This window comes from Callorhinus ursinus, unplaced genomic scaffold (genome assembly GCF_003265705.2).
Source record: "Callorhinus ursinus isolate GAN/ISIS: 27379988/994484 unplaced genomic scaffold, GSC_fseal_2.0 scaffold23, whole genome shotgun sequence".
In the NCBI taxonomy this organism is placed as follows: Eukaryota; Metazoa; Chordata; class Mammalia; order Carnivora; family Otariidae; genus Callorhinus; species Callorhinus ursinus.
Genome location: NW_027397085.1, coordinates 13,999,921 through 14,024,175, shown reverse-complemented (window position 1 = coordinate 14,024,175; position 24,255 = coordinate 13,999,921). Strand labels below are relative to the sequence as shown.

At 37.1% G+C, this 24,255-nt stretch overlaps 1 protein-coding gene across 1 annotated transcript in view; it reads left to right on the top strand.

Moving 5' to 3' along the window:
* The window catches only part of IPO11 (importin 11), a 194,692-nt gene that overhangs the window by 33,227 nt on the left and 137,210 nt on the right, over positions 1 to 24,255 (top strand). Inside the window, exons 4-7 of the mRNA XM_025892346.2 lie at positions 6,743 to 6,815; positions 7,868 to 8,071; positions 18,777 to 18,909; positions 22,832 to 22,890. Coding sequence (XP_025748131.1) covers positions 6,743 to 6,815; positions 7,868 to 8,071; positions 18,777 to 18,909; positions 22,832 to 22,890 — 469 coding nt within the window. The remainder of the gene's footprint in view (positions 1 to 6,742; positions 6,816 to 7,867; positions 8,072 to 18,776; positions 18,910 to 22,831; positions 22,891 to 24,255) is intronic.

The following is a 24,255-nucleotide window of genomic DNA, read 5'->3' as shown; positions in this document are numbered from 1 at the left end:
TCCTTTGTCTGGGAAACTCTTTATCTGTCCAATTCTGAGTGACAGCCTTACTGGACAGAGTGTTCTTGGTTGCAGTTTTTTTTTTTTCCTTTCATCATTTTGAATATATCATGCCAATGTCTCTGGCTTGCAGAGTTTCTGCTGGAAAATCCCCTGATTATAGCCTTGTGGGGTTTCCCTTGTACATAACTGTTTTCTTTTTTCTTGCTGATTTTACACATCTCTCATCACTGCTTTTTGCCATTTCAATTAGCATTTGTCTTGACGTGGACCTCTTTGGGTTGTTTCTTCTGGGAGCCTGCTGTGCCTCCTGGATCTGGATATCTGTTTCCCTAGTTTTGGGAAGTTTTCAGCTATTACCTCTTCAGATACATTTTCTGCCCCCTTTTCTCTCTCTTCTCTTTCTGGGATTCCTATAATGTGAATGTTACTATGCTTGCTGGTGTCAGTGAATTCCCTTAGTCATTTTCATTTTACATTTTTTTCCTTCTCTCCTGTTCACCTTGTTTGCTTTTCATTACTCTTCTCCAGGTTGCTGATCCATTCTTCTGCTTCCTCTCGTCTACTGTTTATTCCATCTAGTGAATTTTTACTTTGATTTATTGAGTTCTTCATCTCTGTTTGGTTCTTTTTTATGTTTTCTATCTCCATGTTAAGAGTCTCACTGAAGTCCTCCACTCTTCTAAAGTCCAGTGAGTAGCTGTGATCATTACTTTAAGCTATCAGGCATATTACTTATCTCCATTTTGTTTAGCTCTCTTGCTGTGATTTTGCCCTGTTTTTTCATTTGGGACACATTCCTCTGTTTCCTCATTTTGTCTAACTCTCTGTGTCTCTTTCTGTGTGTTAGGAAAGTCAGCCACCCCTCCTGCTTTTGAAAATAGTGGCCTTTTGAAGAAGAGATCCTGTATTGCCCTTTAGTACAATTTCTCGTTCACCAGAACCTGGAGCCTCAGTGGTGTCTCCAATGTGTGCTGCATACACTTCCTGTTGTGACTGAGCTGTGTTTGCCTTCAGTCACCTGCAGTGGTTCTATTTGCATGTTGTGGACAGGGTTTGGTATCTTTGTATTTAGTGGGCCAATATGGGGCTGCCTTGGGCTTGAGTTGAGGTAGACCAGGCATTTGTCAGAGACTTGGTAGCACCAAACTTCAGGACGCTCTTCCTGGGTTTCCTCTGAGAAGCTTTTGTTGCTGGGTGGGGCCTACAATCAGAGCAGATGTCTGCCTCCAATCTAGTGCTGCACTACGTTCGTACTGGTGTGTGTGATTATCTTCTCTGCTACTTGGGGGAGGAGTCTCTTTGTTCTAGTTCCGCGAAAAATGTGTTGGGATTTTGATAAGTGCATTCAGTGTGTAGATCGCTTTGGGTAGTATAGACATTTTAAGAATATTTATTCTTCCAGTCCATGAGCATGGAATGTCTTTCTATTTCTTTGTGTCATCTTGAGTTTGTTTCATCAGTGTTTTGTAGTTTTCAAAGTACCGGTCTTTCATCTCTTTGGTTAAGTTTATTCCTAGCTATCTTACTATTTGGGAAACAGTTGTACATGAGATTGTTTTCTTAATTTCTCTTTCTGCCTCTTCATTCTTGGTGTATAGAAATGCAACAGATTTCTGTACATTGATTTTGTATCCTGCGATGTTACTGAATTCATTTATTGCTTCTAGTAGTTTTTTGGATGAGGCTTTTGGGTTTTCTGTATATATTATGTCATCTGCAAAGAGTGAAAGTTTTACCTCTTCTTTACCAATTTGGAAGTCTTTTATTTTTTTTTCCTGATTGTTCTAGGTAGGACTTCCAGTACTGTGTTGAAAAAAAGTAGTGAGAGTGGACATCCATGTCTTGTTTCTGACCTTAGAGGAAGAGCTGTTAATTTTTCCCCATTAACGATGATGTTAGTTCTGGGTTTTTCATAGATGGCCCTTATTTTGTTGAGATATGTTCTCTCTGAATCTGTTTTGTTGAGAGTTTTTGGCATGAATGGATGTTGTACTTTGTCAACTGGTTTTCCTGCATCTATTGAAATGATGGAAGGGTTCTTACCTTTCTCGTAGTGATGTGATGTATTACACTGATTGATTCGCGCATATGGAACCACTCTGGCAACCCAGGGATAAATCCTACTTAATAGTGGTGGATGATTTTCTTAATGTATTGTTGAATTTGGTTTGCTAGTATTTTCTTGAAAAATTTTGCATACATGTTCATCAGGGATATTGGCCTGTAGTTCTCTTTTTTTATAGTGTCTTTATCTGGTTTTGTTATCAAACAGATTCTGGCCTCATAGAATGAATTTGGAAGTTTTCCTTCCTTTTCTATTTTTTAGAATAGTTTAAGAAGAATAGGTGTTAACTCTTCTTTAAATCTTTGGTAGAATTTGCCTGTGAAACAAACCACCTGGTCCTGGTCTTTGTTGGGAGTTTTTTTTTTATTGCTGACTCAATTTCTTTGCTGGTTATTGGTCTGCTCAAATTTTGTATTTCCTCCTTTTCAGTTTTGGTACTTTATATATTTCTAGGAATTTATCCATTTCTTCTATGTTGTCCAATTTTGGGGCATCTAACTTTTAATATATTCTCTTATGATTGTGTTTCTGTGGGTTGATTGTTATTGCTCTTCTCTCATTTGTGATTTTATTTATTTGAGTCCTTTCTCTCTTGATAAGTCTGGCTAGAGGTTTATCAATTTTATTAATTTTTTTCAAAGAACCAGCTCCTGGTTTCATTGATCTGTTCTTTTGGTTTTTTTTTTCTTTTTTTTAAGATTTTATTTATGTGTCAGAGAGAGTGAGTGCGCACAAGCTGGGGGAGCGGCAGACAGAGCAGGCAGAGCAGGCAGAGCAGGCAGAGGGAAAAGCAGGCTCCCTGCTTAGCAGGGAGGCTGATGCAGGACTCAATCCCAGGACCCTAGGATCATGACCTGAGCTGAAGGCAGACATTTAACTGAAATGAGCCACCCAGGCATCCCTTTTTTTTTTTCTTTTTTAGTTTCTGTATGAGTTATTTCTGCTCTAATCTTTATCATTTCCTTTTTACTGCTGGTTTTGTTTTGCTTCTTTTTCTAGCTCCTTTAGGTTTAAGGTCAAGTTGTTTATCTGAGATTTTTCTTGCTTCATGAGGTAGGTCTGTATTGCTATAAATTTCACTCTTAAAACCACTTTTGCTGTATCCCAGAGGTTTTGGACCAACGTGTTTTCTTTATTTCATTTGTTTCCATATACTTTTTTATTTTTTCTTTTATTTCCTGGTTGAGCCATTCACTGTTTAGGAGCATGTTATTTAACCTCCATGTATTTGTGGTCCTTCCAGAATTTTTCTTGTGATTGAATTCTAGTTTCATATCATTATGTTCAAATAATGTGTGTGCTATGATTTTAATCTTAATGAATTTGTTGAGGTTTGTTTTGTGGACTAATAGGTGATCTATTCTGGAGACTGTCCTGTGTGCACTTGAAAAGAATGTGTATTCTCAGGGCACCTGGGTGGCTCAGTCGTTAAACGTCTGCCTTTGGCTCAGGTCATGATCCCAGGGTCCTGGGATTGAGCCCCATGTTGGGCTCCCTGCTTAGCAGGAAGCCTCCTTCTCCCTCTCCCACTCCCCCTGCTTGTGTTCCCTCTCTCCCTGTCTCTCTCTCTCTCAAATAAATAAATCTTTAAAAACAAACAACCTCCCTTAAAAAAAAGAGTGTGTGTTCTCTTGTTTTAAAGATTATTTATTTATTTATTTGAGCGAGAGAGCGAGAGAGAGCGCGCACACAAGTGGGGGAGGGGCAAAGGGAGAGGGTGAAGCAGGCTCCTTGCTGAACAGGGAGCCTGATGCAGGGCTCCATCCCAGGCCCCTGGGATCATGACCTGGGCGGAAGGCAGACGCTTAACCGACTGAGCCACCCAGGCGCCCCATATTCTGTTTTAGGATAGAATGTTCTGACGATGTCTGTTAAATCCCTCTGTTCCAGTGTCAGTCAAAGTCATTGTTTCCTTGCTGATGTTATGTTAAGATGATCTATCCATAGATGTAAGTGGGATATTAAATTCCGTTACTATTGTATTATTATCTGTTAGTTCCTTTATGTTTGTTATTAACTGTTTTATGTATTTAGGTGCTTGTATGTTGGGTGCATAAATATTTGTGATAGTTACATCTCTTGTTTGATTGTCCCCTTTATTATTATATAGTGTCCTTCTTTGTCTCTTGGTTCATTTTTTGCTTTTAAGTTTATTTTGTCTGATAAAAGTTTTGCTACTCTGGCTTTCTTTTGACATCCATTTGTATGATAGATATTTCTCCATCCCCTCACTTTCAATGGTGGGAGTCCGTTTGGAGTAGTTCTGGGCCCATTTGGGGCTGCTTGCCCACTTCTAGACTTGTAGCACTGCTTTGGATGGGCTTTAGCCGAGTGCATATTGGAGGGGCAGGTACTCGGGAGAATACCAGGGTGGGGCATGCTGTTAGCAGGTTAGGTGGGAAGTGTTGGTGCTGACTGGTTCCAGCATTTGTCTCCTTATCTAGGCTGGGGTTGGGAGGGTAGCGCCTGCCAGCTCTTTTGTTTTCAGAGAAGCCTCTCAAAGTTCCCTGCCTCTCCATCACAGGCTTTGTGATGAGTAAACAAAAATCTGTTTCCCAGGCACTGTAGATGTTTTTCCAACTGCTGCTTCTATGCCATATCTCAGCAGGGCTATTTGTTGTGCTTTCTCTTTAAGGGCAGGGACTCCCACCTTCCCAGCTCTCCCAGGGCCTAGCCCACTGATTTGTAATGTTCCACGTGATAAGCTCCACTGGTCATTAGGCCTCATTGTTTTTCAAAGCCAAGAGTTATGGGGATTGGTCCTCCCTGTGTGTGTCCCCCATGACTGGGGTTTGCTCCTCTTCCCTCTCTGCACCGGTCTCATCCCTCCCTCCCTTGGACAGTCTTGCAGATCCATTTTGCTCCTAACCATCTCTTTTCCCTTCCTACCCTCTTGAGTATTTCCTGTTCGCTGCATTTAGTTGTGGAGCCTGTTCTGCCAGTCTTCAGGTTGTGTCCTGTGTTACCAGATGTTGGTATTACATAGTTGTATGCATGGGAAGGTAAGCTTAGTATCCTCCTGCTCTGCCGTCTTCCCCTGAAAAGCCAGCAGTAGTATTCCTTTAAATTTATCTTTAGAGTTCCTCATTTCTTTCATTGGTATTGGGCTTCCATCTGGATCCATTTGTCTTCTGCCAAAGAATTGCCTTTAGTACAATTTAGAACACCCTTGAAACTAGAAGTCCATTTTTTCTTTCCCTTTCTCTCTCTCTTTCTTTCTTTTTCTACCTTTTTTTTTTTTTTTTAAAGTAAGTTCTACACCCATTGTGGGGCTTGAACTAATGACCCAGAGATGAAGAGTCAGATGTTCTACTCCCCCTGAGCCAGCCAGCTGCTCCTAGAGTCTCTTTTTTTCTCATTATTTTTAATCTGGATATTTTCCACTGACATTTCTTCAAGTTCATTACCTTTGTTTTGCCCCCCCCCTTTTTAAATCAATTCTGGGATTTCCCTTTAGTATTTTTTAAAAGATGAATTCCACCTATATGGTGAAATACTATAGTTTTCACCTGTTTTCTTGAACATAATCACAATTTTTTTAAGTGTAATTTTGATAACTACAATTTTTATATCTCCTGTTTCTATTCGTGTTTTTATTTTAATCATTTTTACTTGGTATATATTGTATATGATAAGTTTTGACTCAGTGCTAAACATTGTTTAGGGAAAATTGGAGAGGCTTGGAATTTTGTTTTTTTCACTAGAGAGAATTTAATTTCTTCCAGGCAAGCAAAATAGAATATGACTTCAACCTTGGTTTAGTTGAGGGTGGTCTCTTTCTGGTTTACTCTTAATCCCAATTTTTAGCCTTCTTGGGGTTTCAGCTGCAGGCTTTGGGTGTTTACCCAAAGTATTGCCTTGTTGGTTGGCCCTGAGCTTTAGTTTTTGTCTTTCCAACCCTGAGACCTGGTGAAATCTCTTCCTTGCTTATTAGTCTTGTAGCTGCTGCTCTCACCTTGATTCCTTGTGGGCAGATACCTCAAGGGGAAATGTACTGGTTCAGCACAGTTCCCTTCCCTTCTTTCTAAGACCCCTCTCAAGTCCTGGCTGCCTACATTGTTTTTAGATGCTGCATTAGTTTTTTAGGTCTGCCATCACTACCTACCAGATACTAGATAGCTTAAAACAATAGAATTGTATTCTCTTACAGTTCAGAAGTCTAGAAGTCTAAAGTGAAGATGCTTGTCAGGGCTTTGCTTATTCTGAAGGTTCTAGATTTTTAAACTAGTTGATTTCTAATAATTCTTTCATCCCAGATATCCTCTGATTCCTGATCCTCCATAGAATAACCTCACTCAGATTTTATAGAAGTCAGTGGAAGACTAATACATACTCATACACATTTCTTTTAGCAGCGATTAATTTTTTTTTTTAGGCAACTATTTTTATATCAATAAAAGCAGATGTCAAAATACATTTCTTACTTTGGATTTGTCTTATTTCCTCCTGTTTACTATTTTGTGCTTCATATTTATTCAATTGTGAAGGAGTTTTATGCTTATGAATTACTTGATGTGCCAATATTGTAAGTAATGGAAATAATTCTGTTTGTTTACCAAAACTAATCAGAACCCCTCCTTTGAAAGGCTTTTTATTGTTAAAATTCAAAATAGTGTTTACCAGTGTTTATTGTTAGGTAGCATTCTTTTGCATAATAAATAAATCTTTTTACAGTGCTCTCTCAGAGGAGGAGAAATCTACTTTGCGTGCAGGGCTAATCACCAACTTCAATGAACCAGTAAACCAGGTTAGTGAGAAAATGAATGCTAAGTATTCTTTCTTTTGCCTTACTTTGTACTTCTTTCCTGAACTAATTTTGTTTTTTTTGCATTAAAAATGACATTTTATAATGTCCATTTGTGATGTTTATGGGTTTTAAATTCTGAGATTCAGTTCGAGCTGTTAAGAATTTTGGTTATATTTGGCTATTGTTTTAAAATTCAGAAGTCATTTTAAGATACACACTATTGGAAGCAAGTCTCTATATATTTGTAGTCTTAGAAATTAATTTTAATGATTTATGTTATTCCCACCTCCTTTTTTTAAACTACAGGATGTCTTCTCTATTTTCTTCATCCATCACATTTTCCATTCTCACTGTGTAGTCTGAGGGGGTTAGATAATAGATTACACAGTTCAATTTTTTTCTTTCCTCTAGAGTGAGATTTTTCTTAAAAGACTAAGTTTTGCTTACGGTTACAAAAATTCTTAGATTTTTACAAGATACTATTATTATACTTAATTACTTTAATTTGAATGTTTAAAAAGTGTTATATCTTTAATATTTACTGTGTTAGCAATTAAAACAAACTTAAAAAATATTAATTGAAAATAACAAAACCATTGATTGTTAACATAATGGAATTTTAAAAAGTGAACTGTAGCTCTTTCCCCAAATATTTAGTGAGAAGAGTAGCGTTGTTGTGCTTTTTTGCATATAGCCATAGTATCCGGGTATTTAAAAGAAGACATCTAGATTTTCCTATCTGCTTTTTCATTTACTCTGTTGGAATGTATTATTTTGGGAGAAGTTACATGAAGAAAATATAGCTTCACTGATGAGTGAGGGAAAAGGAGGATCTCGTAGACCCCTGAAAAGTTCTTAGCCCCATCCTCTCTTCAGAGGATTCATAGGCCATACTTTGTGAATCACTGTCTTCAGTAAGCAGTTTTCAGTGAAATTTTATTCACTTTTGTCAAATGTCTAACTAACCAAAAGGTAATTTTCAACTGTGAATGCATTCCTTATCTGCTGATTTGATTACATATGTGTATTTCTGATGATTTTTTTCCCTTTAGATTGCAACTCAGATTGCAGTGCTGATTGCAAAAGTTGCTCGATTGGACTGTCCTAGACAGTGGCCTGAACTGATTCCCACTCTTATAGAATCTGTGAAAGTCCAAGATGATCTTCGACAGCACAGAGCATTACTTACCTTCTATCATGTTACCAAGACTCTGGCTTCCAAACGTCTGGCTGCTGATAGGAAATTGTTTTATGATGTAAGTGATTTAACGTAGTTAAATTTGATTATGAAAACTGCTACTGGTATAAAAATGTCTGTAGTTTTACCCCTCTAAATATTTTAATCAAAGACTATGAATTCTTTCCAGTGGACCTAAAAGCTTCAGAATAATAGATAACATCTGAAAGATTTTAAACTGGATAGTGATACAATAAGTAAGATTGCATAGTTGCCAGTAAGCAGGGATTGGTTGTTAGAGAATGGTCTGAAGGCAGAGACTCTTTTGAGGCTTTTGAAGTTCAGATGGAAAAAAGAAGCTGTGATAAAGAGAACATTTATGAGGGATAGAGTTGAAATATAGAAAGTTAAAATTGACATTCCTGGGTAATTGATGCATGTAGGGCAGATATAGGGAAGGAGTCTGACATAACTGGTGGGTGAGACCCTTTACTGGGTGTTTTAGCACGCTTTGTTGAAAAAACTGCGTTTTTCAGTCACTTGCTTTGACATTTTTTTATTTGATTATTTTCACCTTATTAAAGTAGTAATTTTCATATTGTTCAACCTAGTGTTTTGGACTGCACCATGTAACACTGGTAAGTCTCATAGTATTTTTAACAGTGTTCTTGTTTGCCTTTGTAATCCTCACTTTGAGGATATAATTTGGGAATCTGCATTTCTAATAGGCTTCCCAGGTAACTCTTAAATATACCAAAGCTTAAGCCAGAATCACATTAGGTTCTCTACTTTGAACCCAGTTGGTTTAAATAGCCAATATTAGGTTTATCCAAGGATGTTGAGTGTAAGAGAAATTCTTTTTGTTGAAGGTTGCTTTTGCTTGATATCCAACTAGGATTTAAGAAATGGACTGTTGATTCTTTCAGGTCTTTCTGTGAATTTCTTGCTGATTTTGCTCGACTTTATCTCCATCTTACACTCTTCTCTTTACTTTTATATTGGCTCTTTTCCCAAGTCAAATGTCTTGAAGGTTGAGGGTTGCAATTATTTTATGAAAGGGTACCCTTCTCCAGAAGTCTGAATTCAAAGTTCAGCTTTCTCAAGTTGTACTCTCCTAATATGTTGCTTCAGTTTTCAGGTATAATTTATATTTATCCTAAGCAGTCTCTATGAATCATATCTAATCGAGGCTGTATTCTGGATAGCTTGTTTGAGTTAGCTTTCTGAGCCCTTCAACTTTCTTGGTCAGTTTTCTTGTAGTAGGAGGAAGCTGTTTCCTCTCTGTACACTGTAAAGTATAGGTCTTCCTAGCATGTTGTAGGTACTTCGGGCATACTGTGTATTCTATAGTGCTGACTTAGAATTGTTGACTTATCTGTCCGAGATCCACTTCACTATGAGTTTCATGAGAGAGGAATTTTAGCCTTTATTGTTATAGTCTTACAGAAGAATGCAGAGAAGTGGGTGGTGCTCGATAACTGTCAGTTAAATGAGTAAGTCGAGGAGGAGACTTGTTCTTAGATACCTTCTAGATTTCAAAGTGGCGTAATATAAAAGAGCAGGAATTTTGGGAGGATATGTAAAACTTAAGATACCTGGAAAAAAATTCAACTTAGCACCTTTCAATATGGACTGGAGTAGCTGACCCTGGAAACACGGAGCATAGTATAGAGGGGAACACGATCATGTCTGATGGGTTTAGTGGGGGTATGAGATATGTAGTTGAATTGAAGGGAGTGTATGTAGGAAGACATGATTATAAAAAGCAGTTTTGCTAGTTAATAAAGTAGCCCCTATTATTTTGGTAATCTGAAGTATAGGAAAGTTCTTTAAAAAATATTTTTACTGTGATGCTAAGATGGTCTTCATGTACTCAGTTGGTTTTCCACATAAAAATGTGAAGCCATAGTTGAGTTAGTTCTTCTAGCAAAGTAGTGCAGTGTACACTTAAACGTAGAACCTGCTGCTCAGTGCAACCCAACAATTTCTGTATCCTCTTTTTCTTTCACATTAAAATAAATTATGTTCTTTTGAGGGGTGATGTATTACAGAATCAACAGTTGAGAGAAAATTGTTTGCAGTCACAAAATTGAGCTTGATTTGACATAAAAATGGATTTTTTTTTGTTTTTTTATAAAACTATGCTTTTCATAGAAACCTGAATATAAAAATACTGATGTTAACTGTTAAAGGCTAAGTGATGTTAACTGTTAAGGCTAAAACTTAGAAATTTTAAAAAACTGAAGGGTCGATGATGAATAAAGTCCCACTGAACAGCGTGTGTATTGTTTGCATGATAGGGGTAAAAGGCAACTGAAGGAAGGTGAAACCACATTACAAGACCCTCAGACAGCATAGGTTTGAAGTGTGCAGGTCCACTTATACACAGGAGTGTTTTTACAGTACAGTTCTGTAAATAGATTTTTTGTATTATTTTCGTAGTAACGTTCTCTTTTTTCTAACTTTATTGTATGAGTACAGTATGTAATACATATGACGTACAAAATACATGTGTTAATTGACTGTTTATGTTACCAGGAAGCTTCTGGTCAACGATAGGCTATTCATAGTTAGGTTTTGAGGGAGGCAAAAGTTATTCACAGATTTTCAACTGCGTGTGGAGGTGGGGATTGCCCCTAACCCTCGTGTTGTTCAAAGGTCAGTCACACTTCAGAATAGTCTTCCTGATGAGTTAGTATGTTTTCTAAATAAGCTAACAAAATGGAACCACATAGCCACTTTGAGATGGATTGGTTAGTGCTAAGATCACTCAGCCTTGTAGCAGAGACTTTCACACTTAGCCTTTAGAAACCTCTAACTTCAGGATATCCCTAGGGAAAATTTCCAAAGAGTTGTGAATGGTAAATGTGAGTATACCAAGGTGCCACTTACATGGTATAACTCTAGCCTTCAGGATATTATACTGTAGTGAAATTTACTTAAAACGTAAATGTGTATTTTGTTTTGTTTTAAAGATTTTATTTATTTGAGAGAGAGCGTGCGAATGAGCGAGAGAGCATGCGAATGAGCGAGTGAGCATGAGCTGGGGTGGGGGGAGGCGGAGGGGCAGAGGGTGAGGAGGAGAGGGACAAGTGGACCCCCCTCTGAGCAGGGAGCCCAACGTAGGGCTCGAGTCCAGGACCCGTGGGATGGCCTCAGCCGAAGGCAGACGCTTAACTGACTGAGCCACCCAGGCGCCCCATAAATGTGTGTTTCTAAACAAATCATTAAATAGGTGAAATAGCTTGTTTTCAGTTTTGTTTGGGTGATTCTGATTGCCTCACTAAATGCATCCTGATCCTAGGTCTTGTCTCTTGCTCTGCCAAATTTTATATTGGCTTTTAAAAACACCTTTTTTAAAGAATGGCTTCAGATTTTATAAAGGGTCATTTCTGCTGTGAGCCTCTGTGGGGCTTTGAGCTTGTATGTGTGTGTCTAGGCTTATATTACTAGGGGAAGAAGAAGCTTTTGGTGGGAAATTTTAAGGGAGGAGAGAGACTCATTGGGACTAGCTTGAACCAAAAAAAAAAAAAAAAACAAAAACAAAACTGTGCACTGAACAGAAGAGATTTTTAGTATAGCATGGTGTTTGTCTTTTCTATAGTATAAAGACTGTTACCTGGGTCCTAGGAAAAGGGACTTGGAAAAAGAATAAAAACTCAAAAAATGTATCCCTAAAATCTCTGTAAATTGCTCATGAAGGAGTATTGTTTGTTCTATCCACAAGACAAATATTGGGTTCCTACTCTGCCAGTCACTGTATTGGATGCCTGAGACACAGCTGTGAACAAAGATAAGGTCCCGAGTTGGGAGGAGGGTAGTTTGACCTTTTCCTTCCCCTTCACGAATTGTGATTCTTCGGATACATGAGAGCATCATTTAGGCACCAGTGGCAGAACACAGGTCTGTGGCTGTGCAAGGATTAGAGAACTTTAGGGATCTGTAACATGGGCCATAGTGTCCCTCCTGGGCCTGAGCTGTACCAGTGGCAGGTTTGAGAACAAAATGAAAATGAGGGTTTACTAAAAGATATGTAGGTAACAGATGCTACCAGTCTTTAGGAATATCCTTCAGTGAAAATAAATAAATATCTGTTGAGAGACTTTGGCAGTTTGATTGGAAATTGTTTTTGAGATAGATCTTATACCCACCAGAGCTTCTATCCTGAGACATTTTGGCAATTTGATATATATATGGTTCAATGGAAACAACTATATATTTAAGCCTTGTATTAAAGCAAAAACTGATTACTACCCAAATAACTACCTTTTTGTCATTAAGAACATACAGGCGTTTTTTTAAATCGTATTTTGAATTTTTTTTCTTGTTTTAAATTTTTTTCCTTTTTGTCTATTTTTTTTATTTTTTAATTAACATATAATGTGTTATTTGTTTCAGGGGTACAGGTCTCTGATTCATCAGTCTTACACAATTCACGGTGCTCACCGTAGTACATACCCTCCCCAATGTCCTTGTTTTAAAAATTTTAAAACATATAGAATGCAGATGAAAAATATAAACTGCCATATATCCATCACTTAGATTTAGCAGTTAACATTTTGCTGTTTTCACTTTTTTTCCTAAGGTGTTTTAAAGCAGTTTAAAGATTTAATGATATTTTATCACTAAATACTTCAGTATTCATCTGTAAAAGGATATTTTGTTTATAATTGTTTAACTTTTATCAAACCTAAGAAAAATAAAAATAGTGATTTAGTACCATTTAATATTTTTAGCAGGTTTTCTACATTATTCTCAAATATATTTTAACAAGTGGTTTGTTTGAGCCTGAAAAATGAATAAGGTGGGTATGTTTGGTCAAGTCTTTTAAGTGTCTTTAGAATAGTATTCATTTCCTTCCTTTTTTTTTTTTTTTTTTTTTAATGCCACTTGGTGAAAGAATTGGCTGACTTGTCTTACAGGATTTTGTACGTTCTACATCTCTTGGTTATGTGTCTTGTTGATGAGCTTGAGGTCAGGCAGGTTTGACAGCTATAGATTATGGGTAATATTTTGTGTCCCACTGTTAGTGATGAATTGTAAGACTTTGATTTAAAACTTTCTCAGTGGTAATGTTTCTTAGGAGAAGATTGTGAGAACCACGATCTGGAAGCTAAAAAAGTGTAAGGATGTTTTAAATGCTAAGAGAAATAAAACTTCCCATAATAGTTCCCTTTTGACATTCAGGGAGTGAAGTCTTTGCACTTATTGGTTAAAATCACTCAGCAGTCAGTGGGTGGCAGTGTTTCTTGTGGTTTAGAAAAATAAAATGCAAGTATTGATGGTTTTTGTGAACAGTACCTAATGTGTTTCATTAAATAGCTTATTTTCATATTGTCTCACTGAATTGTCTTCCTTTTCCCTCCACATTTTTGAGAGGAATATGTAGAAGAAATATTTTTATTTCGCGTACTTGCTTCGTTATTTTCCCTGTTCCACCTGAGCCTTCTGTAAGCATACATCAGGTGGTGTTTTCTGGAGCAGGTAGAAGCTTGTGCAGGACTTGTTTATATAGGATAGTTGGCAGTGCTTCTTCCGAAATTCCTGTGGTTTCTTCCTTCATTTTCTGTCTTTCTCCTTTTACCATTGGGCTGAAAGGGTAGTGCCATTGCTTATTCTTCATTCTAACCATCTCTGTTTGGTTAGAGGCCTTTTGTTTGTAGGCTAGCTAAAAAGAACTTGAATTAGAGCTTTAATAGATGTCTAATGTCCTTAACTAGGTGCTTAGCTCCAGAACTGAATATGAGACAAAGGAGAATGTCAATTAAAAATTGCCTCCGGCAGTACTACTGATTCTTTCTTGATTTTTGCCTAAAATGCTGTATGCCTTCATTCAGCAGTACCTGCCATTTGCCAAGCTACTTAGGTGCTTTTCATATTTATATGACTAATTAAAGTGGTACTTTCATACTATTAATTTCCAGGGCTAGCAAGCGGGAAGAATTAATAAAGATCTAACTTTGCCCTTAATATCTGTAACTGTTATGGCATTATTTTTTTTAAGAAATGGGGATGAAAATTTCAAAAATTGCTGAAAGTTGCTTAAGGTAGAATGGATAGAACCTTTGATTAACTGAAGTATGGGACTTTTTAAAAAAATTCTTTAAATTTATATTGTTATGTTAATCACCATACATTACACCATTAGTTTTTGATGTAGTGTTCCATGATTCATTGTGCGTAACACCCAGTGCTCCATGCAGAATGTGCCCTCTTTAATACCCATCACCAGGCTAACCCATCCCCCCACCCCCCTCCCCTCTAGAACCCCCAGTTTGTTTTTCAGAGTCCATCGTCTCTCATGGTTCGTCTCCCCCTCCGATTTCCCCCCTTCATTCTTCCCCTCCTGCTACCTTCTTCTTCTTTTTTTTTTTTAACATATAATGTATTATTTGTTTCAGAAGTACAGATCTGTGAGGCAGCAGTCTTGCACAATTCACAGCGCTCACCATAGCACATACCCTCCCCAATGTCCATCAGCCAGCCACCCCCTCCCTCCCACCCCCACCACTCCAGCAACCCTCAGTTTGTTTCCTGAGATTAAGAATTCCTCATATCAGTGAGGTCATATGATACATGTCTTTCTCTGATTGACTTATTTCACTCAGCATAACACTCTCCATTTGCATCCACGTCCTTGCAAATGGCAAGATCTCTGAATTAATGGGACTTCCTTAAACATGTTTTGGAGTGAAATGATAAATGGAAAAGAGGACGATTTTATGGAGCAAAATGGAATTTTATTACAATGACTTTGATTCCACCATAATGAAAAACTTCCTTTTCTTCACTTTTGTGACAATAAGAACCTTTGGTACAGTGCTCACAGTTGTTCTGTGGTATATTTTGTTTTTTGTGTTGGGAGTCAGTGGGGAGGATTTTATGTTGGGTATGTGTACTATAATTTACATTGTGCATATGCAGGTGGTAGAACTCTGTAAAGGGTTATTCTCCTGGTAACAGAAGTAGTGCCTGAAAAAATTATAACAGTTAAAGTAGTTTTGCCATGTTGCTAATGTTATTGTAAAATACCTAAAATACCTTGAAAATAAATCTGACATGTTTTTTTAGTTAGCTAGAATGCAGCAGGAAGTTACTCACAGAAGAGGTCCCAAATAAGGCAGTCGAAAGCTCTCAGCAGAAGGGAGGAGGGGAAGGGACAAAAGCAGGGAAGGAATGTGTTTTGTCTTGCAGAACCAACAGTGCTAGCCAAGGAGAGAACCAACTGCGTGTTTCACTTGAGAGCCCCTTGCTAGGTCCATCTCCCCTGATAGCCCCTACATGAGTCAGTTTGAGCTGGATTAGAAGTGAGAACCTGTGCAGAAGCCCCCCCTGAGTTGTCCTGAGGTAACCTTTAGTTCATTATAACTCTGAGGTCTCCTCCTGTGGGCAGAGTTTTCATACATTGGACGTATGCAGTAGGAAGCATGTTGATATGCTAGGCAAGCACAGTTGAACCAGAGTGCTTATGTGAGCTCCCCGCTCCTGCCCCCTGATACACTGAATAAAGGTTTCCTATCCTAACCTCACTGAGAGAGAGTGCTTTGAGAGCTATCTCCTTGTCTCCTTATTTGTAGCAAATAATACAAAGTTCTTTGCTTTCAGTACTTTCTTGGGTTGTGTTGTATTTGATGCACCCCCAGCGGTGAACCTCCTGAGTTCAGTTATGTTATGCTGGTGATTTAGGATGGTAGATTATCCCTTACAAGTTTTTTTTCTTCAGCTGGTGTCAGATTCCATTTGGTCAACTTTTTTCCTCAAGCTTAATCTTACTTTTTAATTAAGGAACTAGGGAATGGTTACTATTGTTTTCTTTATTGAGTCTGGCATGTAGTGCTAGAGGAGTACATTGAGAATGAGATGAAAGGCACTGTGACTCTTAGGATTAAGGAATGGGACTTGCTCCAAATTTTATATACTTACAAAGATTATATATTTATATATGAACAATGTTCAATTTATATTAGCTGTCTTGCATAGGTACTCCATGTAAGTAATAGAAGTTCATGTTTTTCTGTTGAGTGTTGTACAAAGGAGGGTTGAGACTTAATGGAATTTGTTAGGTGAGATTCCCATTCAGACAGTTTATTGCATCCATATTAGCAGCAGTATTGATCTTGGTGAGTGTGGGGCAGTTTTCCTTTTTGTTGTTATGGAAAAGAAAATTCTACCGTTATTGAATTGTTACATAACTTCTGGAGAACAGGATTTACTATATTGATTCTGAATGTATAGGGTAGTATCTACTTAGTACTTGTATTTTGGTATTAAAAAGTTTTAACGGAATTTATACAACTAATGTTTGTTTCTTTTACCAAATTACTGTGTAGTTAATTGCTACATACTGTATTAAGAGGCATTAGAACATAGAGGTTAAAAATGTAAGCTCTGAGCACCTTCCTTGGTTTCAGTCCTGTCTCTTCCTCTTGCTAATTATACTCTTTGCTCTTGGGCAAGTTATTTAACCTTTCTACACCTCAGTTGAGCAGGGAGTCTGATGGTGGGGCTCCATCTCGGGACCCCGGGGGTCATGACCTGAGCCAAAGGCAGATGCTTAACGGACTCAGCCACCCAGGTGCCCCTGAAACAAATAGTTTTAAGGAGATGTGAAGGAGGGCTAGAAAGTAAGTTGTAAGCAAGAGACTGCTTTAGAGTATAATAGTTTTCTGTTCTTATTTGAAATTGGGGTATGTCTCCCCTTAGATTTTATTTAATACATATGTATAAAATCGGTCTAAAAATTATGGCCAGGGCTATAGACTTCAGTTTATTTTGTTGAAATATTTGCTGCAATAAGGAATTATACTGTAGTTTAAAAGTTTGCTTTTAGGTCTGATGTATCATGACTACTTCTTCCCTGCCTCTAAATCTCTTTCTGTTCTTTCACTTTATTCTGGCAGACAAAAGTTTGATGATTTACATGTTTGGAAAAGTATAGGATGCTCTAACTTACATTTACCAGTAAGTGTAATAAAAATTAAGTTGATGGATTTTTCCGTTTCTAGATATGTATTTTAACCTCAGAGTCTCAGAAAGGACTTGATTTACTAAGAAAAATACTGCAGTTCACTATAGTCCTAAGTAAAGCTTACACGTTTTTTGAAGTGTTTTTTTTCTTCTTCTTCAGATTATATCCCTTCTGATTAGAATGAGTATTTGCTTCTCTGTTACAGTATTGTTTCCTAGGATGATACCAATTTTAGACCCTTTTTATGATATTGCTGCTTGCTGTAATACGGTATTGAGCTAATTATCACTACTGTATTTTGACTATCATGAAACATTAAGATTAAATAATTTGATTTTACTTTCTAATATATTCCATGTGTATTTGAGAATATGCTGAATTTATTAAGTAGTCATTGTACTTGTTTTAAGCATATGCGCAAAATAAGGGAGAGCCAAAGCTCTGATCATTTAGTGAAGACAGGAGGCCTTTTAGATTCCGACAGTTTATTACTTATTTTGGACGGAGAAAAGAAATTAGACACATTGGTACCAACTCCCTGTGATTTTTGTTCCACATACCAAAAAGAATGACCAAAGCAATATGGTCTAAATGGCTCAGGTGCAAATTGTGGGATGCCCCATTGCTAAGGAGGCTCTTCTAGACCGTAACTAAGTGGGTTTTTTTTCTGCAGCTCTATTTTGAAGGGGTGGGTCAGAGAACTTTATATCTCATCAGAACCCAGGAAGTGAGGAGGTGAGCAGGAGATGGTCTTGTAGCAGTTCCTTACAAGCTTTCCATTTCTTGTTTTCCAGGAGGATTGTAATAAGTTCTGCTGATACTCCTATTAGTTGTGTTCAAGCCTTTGCCTTTGTGGCCTATGTAGATACATGCAAAGTCACCAGGGGGATTTGGCAAAGCTCTTTTCCTACACCTGTAAGCACAGGCCATTAAATTATTGAATTAAAATAATAGAAATGGGATTTTTTTCATAGAAGTTTTATTTTATTTATAGGATTGCATTTCTGACTGGTTTCTGATGCCTAAAATTAATATAAATCCAGTGTTTAGTGGAGATGATATACTTTTAGTCTGGAGTAAGAAAAAGCATTCTAGAGTATGCTAATGATAACTAGTCATTCATGTGTACTTTCATATCATTTTTATTTAAATTGAATGGCCATGTAGACTCAGCTGGATTGCTCTTAGACCTTCTGGAAAAACAAACAAAAAAAGCTGAAGATCCCCCTGGAAATGGTTCTGCCTCAACCTGGGTGGCAGAGGCCAACTGCATCCCAGTGTGAAAGTGAGGTTTGTAAATATCAGTACCTATTAGGAAATCAGCCTGACAAGCATTGTGGTTTGTATGTTCCTGCTTTAAATGCCCTAAAACCATAATGGGTAGAACCGGCAGAACACAAATTTGATTCTTTTGTATTTCTTAGTATATTGTTTTATATATTATACTCAATGACAGTCTGTCACTGTTTTAAAAACTGAGTGTTGCATATTAGTGGAAGAAAAAAGGTATAAATAGAAAATGTCAGACTGCAGTGCAGGCATTAGACTTAAGTACTGTTTCAAGAAAAACGAATATTTTAGGTGTGTATATGTGTGTTCACAGCAGCAACAGCAGAAACGGTCCTTGATACTGTATGTTCTGTCTTAAAAAGTTTGAAACGTGATAAATGACTTAACTATTTCACATCTCACTGAAAATGACATTAAAACTATAATTAAAAACTGACCTAAAAGCTGAAATGTATTACTCTGTAGATCTCATTGATTACTGAAATCTGTGTTTTTTATGAACAAATTTGTTGGTATTTCTTTGCAGTTAGCTTCTGGAATTTATAATTTTGCCTGCTCTCTGTGGAATCACCATACAGACACATTCCTTCAACACGTTTCTTCTGGCGGTGAAGCTGCAGTTCTAAGTTCACTAGAACGAACTCTGCTGTCATTGAAAGGTACTGTTAAACTTGATATGTTCAGTTTTGGAAATGACATACCTCAGAAGAATCAACAAATAGTTCCTTTGATGGATTATCTGCTCTCACTTGCCCTGGGAGTGTATGTGGTTAGTCTCTCCCTCACATACAAGGCCTTATTTGTGGTTGGTTTTCCGTTAGTGAGAATAGCCTTTGCTCAAGGAATTTGTGGGATCAAAGTGTGGGATAGTTTTATGTTATAGTCACATTTCTGGGGTCTTGGGGCTCTGAATATGTTCCTTTCAAATATTTCTGCTTTTTTTTTTTTTTTTTTTGCTCTACTTTACACTTCCCTTTCTGGGCTCCTACCCTTACCATTGCTGTGCTCACTTCACTACACTTCAGTCCTCAAGTGTTCGTTCAGCTCTGTCTCCCAGGTCTGTTTTCCATGAGAACTCAGCTTCTGTCTTTCTTATTTGTACGTCAGGCTTGCTTGGATTTTAGAAGGTGCTCGATGGCATGCCATCTTAGCCTGTGTTTTCCTATGCTTTGCTTGTAGGTATCCCTTAGCATAAATTTCTATTTGGTCTTCCCCGAGCTGGTTACCTTGACAAATGTATTCTGAGATTCCTTTCCCTTACAGAACACTCACGCTTGGCTCATTCTCTTTGTCTTCCAGTCTTTCTCTTCTTCTGGTGCTTAGGCTTTTTATTAGTTTGTGTTTCTTAGTTTGATCTCAGGCAGCCTTTAGTGCTCTTACTGTGGCTCATTTTGCATCCTTTGGCTTTACTTCTAAGCCCTTTTGTCATACTCCTCTTAGTACCGTAGGATGCCGCTGTACACTCTTGGCACTGCTCTCGTGCATCACTTAACATTGATCAGACAGTGGATGCACAGACTTCAAACTGTCAGCACATTTTGGTGAACCTTGTAGACAAAAGCGTGAATGATTTTAAGGGACTGCTGACAAGTAAAATTCATTGTACAGGTGGTTGGTTGTATAAGTGAGTGGAGATGGTTTTGTCAACATCCTTGAGGAAGAAATTTAAAGGGATTTAGAGATAAACATTTATCCAGAAAGAATTAGAGAAACTGGTGTAAGGTTATGTGTACAAGACTTGTGTAAGTTCTGTATTTAATGATTAAGGAATTTTCACTAGTGCTTTTGATTGTGGTTTTCTTACCTTACTGATTTCAAAGAGTAACTCTGACAAAAAGGATGCAGCACTAACCTACATTAGCCTGATTTTAGCTTTTCAGTACTTCCTTGTCTCAGGGTCTTAGGTACACTGTAGCATTTCTAAGATATCTTGACCTGGAAAAATCCCATAGCATTTCCTTTTAAAATATTTGTTCTGCCCAGCTGTAAATTTCTATGACTTGAGCAAAACTTAAGACTTCAGTTTTTGTTATATGTAATCTGAGTCTATACCTTTGTGCACTTAGGTGTGCATATATATATATATATATATATATTCATTATTTCAGTAAATTTGTGGTTGGGTGTTTGACACTAGATGGACATAATAAAATGGTTACACAAATATATGTAAAATGACACTTGACAGTCGTCTTAAAATATTATGGTAACTGACAATGTGGTCAGAAAGGACTTCCTGAGAAAGTGATGTTTGAACCAGCATCATCGTAGGGTAAGTAGACGTTAACCAAGTGATGAAGGGGGAAAGAAAGGACTGTCCCAGGTAATGTGGAGCAAGTACTTTTGTGGGAATGAATGAATCCAGAATAAGGGACTCAATTTGAATCCTGTTTTCTCCTATGATGATGAGTAACTTTTGAGTTGCATATAATTGTAGTTTGATAGTTTTGTTAGACAGTTGCGTTCTAAACTTTTTTTTTTTTCCACCATTACCTCCTTCTAAACCTGTTTTTAGTATACTGCCTTTGAGCTTCACGTCATGAACCCTCACTCTCAGTTACAGAGATAGCAGTGCTATCTGTAACGTTTTCTTAAAGTGATGTGACTTTGAATTTTATAGTCTCTGTTGCTGCCATCTTTGTGTTTCTGATTTGTGCTGTTTTACATATATTATACTATTGAATCCTTTAATAACCTTATGAAGTAGGACTTAACACAGTTTACAGGCAAAGAATGTGAGATCTAGAAAAGTTGTCCAAAATAATACAGCTGTAAACATTGGAGCTGGGAGTTAAATATAGATCTGACTTCAATCGTTTATCCTACTTGTCTCCCTGTGTACACCAGTTACTCATAAAATGTGATGTTTGCTTATACTTGAGCGCTGTAGTCTATTTCAGATTTAGAAATAGTTCAGCTTTTATATCCTTTGTAGGAGATACTATATTTTCATTAATGTAGTCTAAAACTAAATGAAGCTCTTTGGTCACTGTTGAGACATATTTTATGGTTATGGAATAGTGAGATAACTTTCTCAGTTTCAACTTATAGGGGTTTTTGCAGGTGAGAAGTACTAACAGTTGTAGCAATTAAATTAAGTTTTGCAATATAGTTTTAGAAACATATGTAGTTATGTGAGAAGAACACAGCTTTTTTTTTTAGAATAACAAAAAATATTTTACTAAAACATAAGATTTACAGAAGTTTCGAGACAAGCCATGCAAAATGGTCACAAGCTTTTTCTTGAAGGAAGTATTCTACACTTGACAGCAAAGTCACAATTTTACTAGGGAGGGCTGTGATGTTTGTTTAATGTTCCCATTTTGGTTCAAACAATCAAGCTTGTCCATCTACAGCATCTAAATGAAGTTAGACTTGGCTAGAGAGCATAGTCTAAAGAACTGGTTAGCTGCTTTTAACCAGTGCAATTAGATAACCATAAAAAGGGGGAAAGGAGCCCATAAAATTAAAATAAAACTGCCTCTCCTCCTCAAAAAAAGTAACAAAGAAAAACACCCACACCCCTGCAGCTAACCCTGACAACTACCTTCATTCACAGTGCTTTATACTCAAGCCATGATGGGGGAAAATGAATAAAAGCTGAGAAGGGCCACTGCTTTTAAATGTTTCACAACAATCCAGATGGTACTTCTAACCTCTGCTCATGCTTTACAACAGTGAATCAGGACAAGACGTAGATTTGCTAATGTGTGTTTAATCACCAAAGGACTGAAGATGTCTGGGATTTTTGCTGTAATGTTTCTAAGACTGTGTCCATTAAATGCAAACAAAAAAGGAAGGAGTCTTGGCAGAACAGGAGAAGTGATGTACACTTGATGAACAGATCGATTTTAAATATTATTCATGGCATATAGCCTAGTCCATGCTCTAGCTGTTTCCATGGTGTGGGCTTCGTTGGTCTTCCACTGCTCCGCTGCATCATTTGCTAATGGATCAGCTGGATTGTGAGCACTTAACAAAGCCTGGATCAGTAGCAGAACTGTGCGGATCTGCAGTGCTGGGGACCCCTTATCTTTCAAAATACCTAAACATACTCTTCTCAGCTTGTCTACATTAGGATGATAAATTTTGGTTTCATAACATACTTCAGGGGCTGCCATCAGGTATTCTTCTTGTAGGAATAGTTCAGGCTTAAAAGTCCCTCCCTCAAAGAGGGAGTCCTGGGGGCCAGCAGTGACCACATGAAAATAATGGGCATTGCTCTCATCTGGTTCTTCCTTTAATGCCAGGAACTGGTTCTGCCAGCAAACGCTGGGTTTCCTTGATAATCCTGCGGGGCAGCCCGGCCATCTTGTCAGATCCCAAACTCAGCCTCTGGTCCAAACTCTCAAGAACACAGCTTTTGAGTCACAAGAACTTGACTGTCATTCCATCTTTCTTACTTGGAAACAAACCAATGATCAGGGATTACCTTTCTTTATCTATTATATGAGAGGATGAAGTTAGAGTAACCCCTAGTCTTGATGAGGCTTTGTGATTCTGAGTCTTTGTTATGATTATGATTTTAATAGGATAAGGTATGAGGCATTTAGTGCAATAAAGCTCAATTTTACTTTTCAGTGCTGCGTAAATTAACTGTTAATGGATTTGTGGAACCTCATAAGAATATGGAGGTGATGGTAAGTGAAAGCAGTTACTGATTCTTTGTGGCTTTGGGAAAGTGCTTGGTATTTTCCTGAATGTTTTAAAGCTTATTCTTTTTACTTGGCATTCATTTACAAGTTTTTATTAAGTGACCTTTTACCATTTTGTATGTGTTATACTATACTTTTTAGACTTACAGCCTTTTTTTTTTCAGTATATCAAAGTAGCTCATTCATGAAGGGGAGGAAATAAGCCTAGGGCAGTTCTCAAATGCCATGATACTTTGAGAGTGTTATTTATAATTTGAATTGGGGTGAACTTCTTGAATTTGAATGCTATTATTACATTTCTAGGTCCATTGTGGACCTAGATATTTAAAATGATTTTTTTTGGTTTGATCATAACTTTTGTGTGTGCTCTTTGTAGTCAATTGGATATATATATATATATATATATATATATATATATATATATACACATACATACAAGAAGGGAAAACCCTATTGTTAAGCCCAACATTTGTGATGTATATTCATTTTTTGTATGGCATCATCTGCTTTTTCTGTGTACAAGAATATATAGCTGTATACATTTTATCCTGAAACAAAATGGGATTGTGTTATATATTTACTCAGATCTGTGTTAGTTTTCACAGTGAGTTTAAGTCAGCTAAAATGTTGCTTTCTATAGGTTGCTTTGGGAGTGTTGAACAGAATTGTGAAAAAAGTACATCTCATTGGGTCTTTGGGTCTGCCCTACCAGATTTGACCAGAGTTACTCTGTTTTAAATCTTTAGTATACTGTGCCTGTCAGTAAGATTTTGATTGCAATAATGATTCTACTGTTAAAAGAATTTAAAAGCTGGTGATACGCATCATTATAGTGTGATGGCTATTTTGTTCTATAAAAGTGTTACATGCTTATTTTTTTAAAAGTTAAACACAGAAGGAAAGGAAATAAAAACTCACTTGAAAACTTGGTATCAAAGATATTGCTAAAATTTGTAAGTATACTTTAAGACATTTTATGCATAGTCTTTCAGATATTCTTTTCTCTCTTCCTCAGTTTTATGTAAATGGGACCCATGCTCTGTTTCTTGACTTGCTTTTTCTTAAACTTACATGTCATTTTTTCTCATGGGTATTTTTCTCATGTCAGTAATATATGTTATGTTTTTAATGATTTTTTGGTAAATCCATGTGACTACTGTCAGTGAGCTAATTTTTAAAAAGTGTTAACATTAATATAGGATTCCTATAATTTACCTGCCCAGTTATCCATTGGAGCTAGGATTTAAATACAGTATTTAAGGGACTCATTTACGCATTGAAAAGTAATGATAACTAACAAAAAAGAAAATTCCTAGTTATCCACTGGTGGATATATAGGTTGTTTCCAGT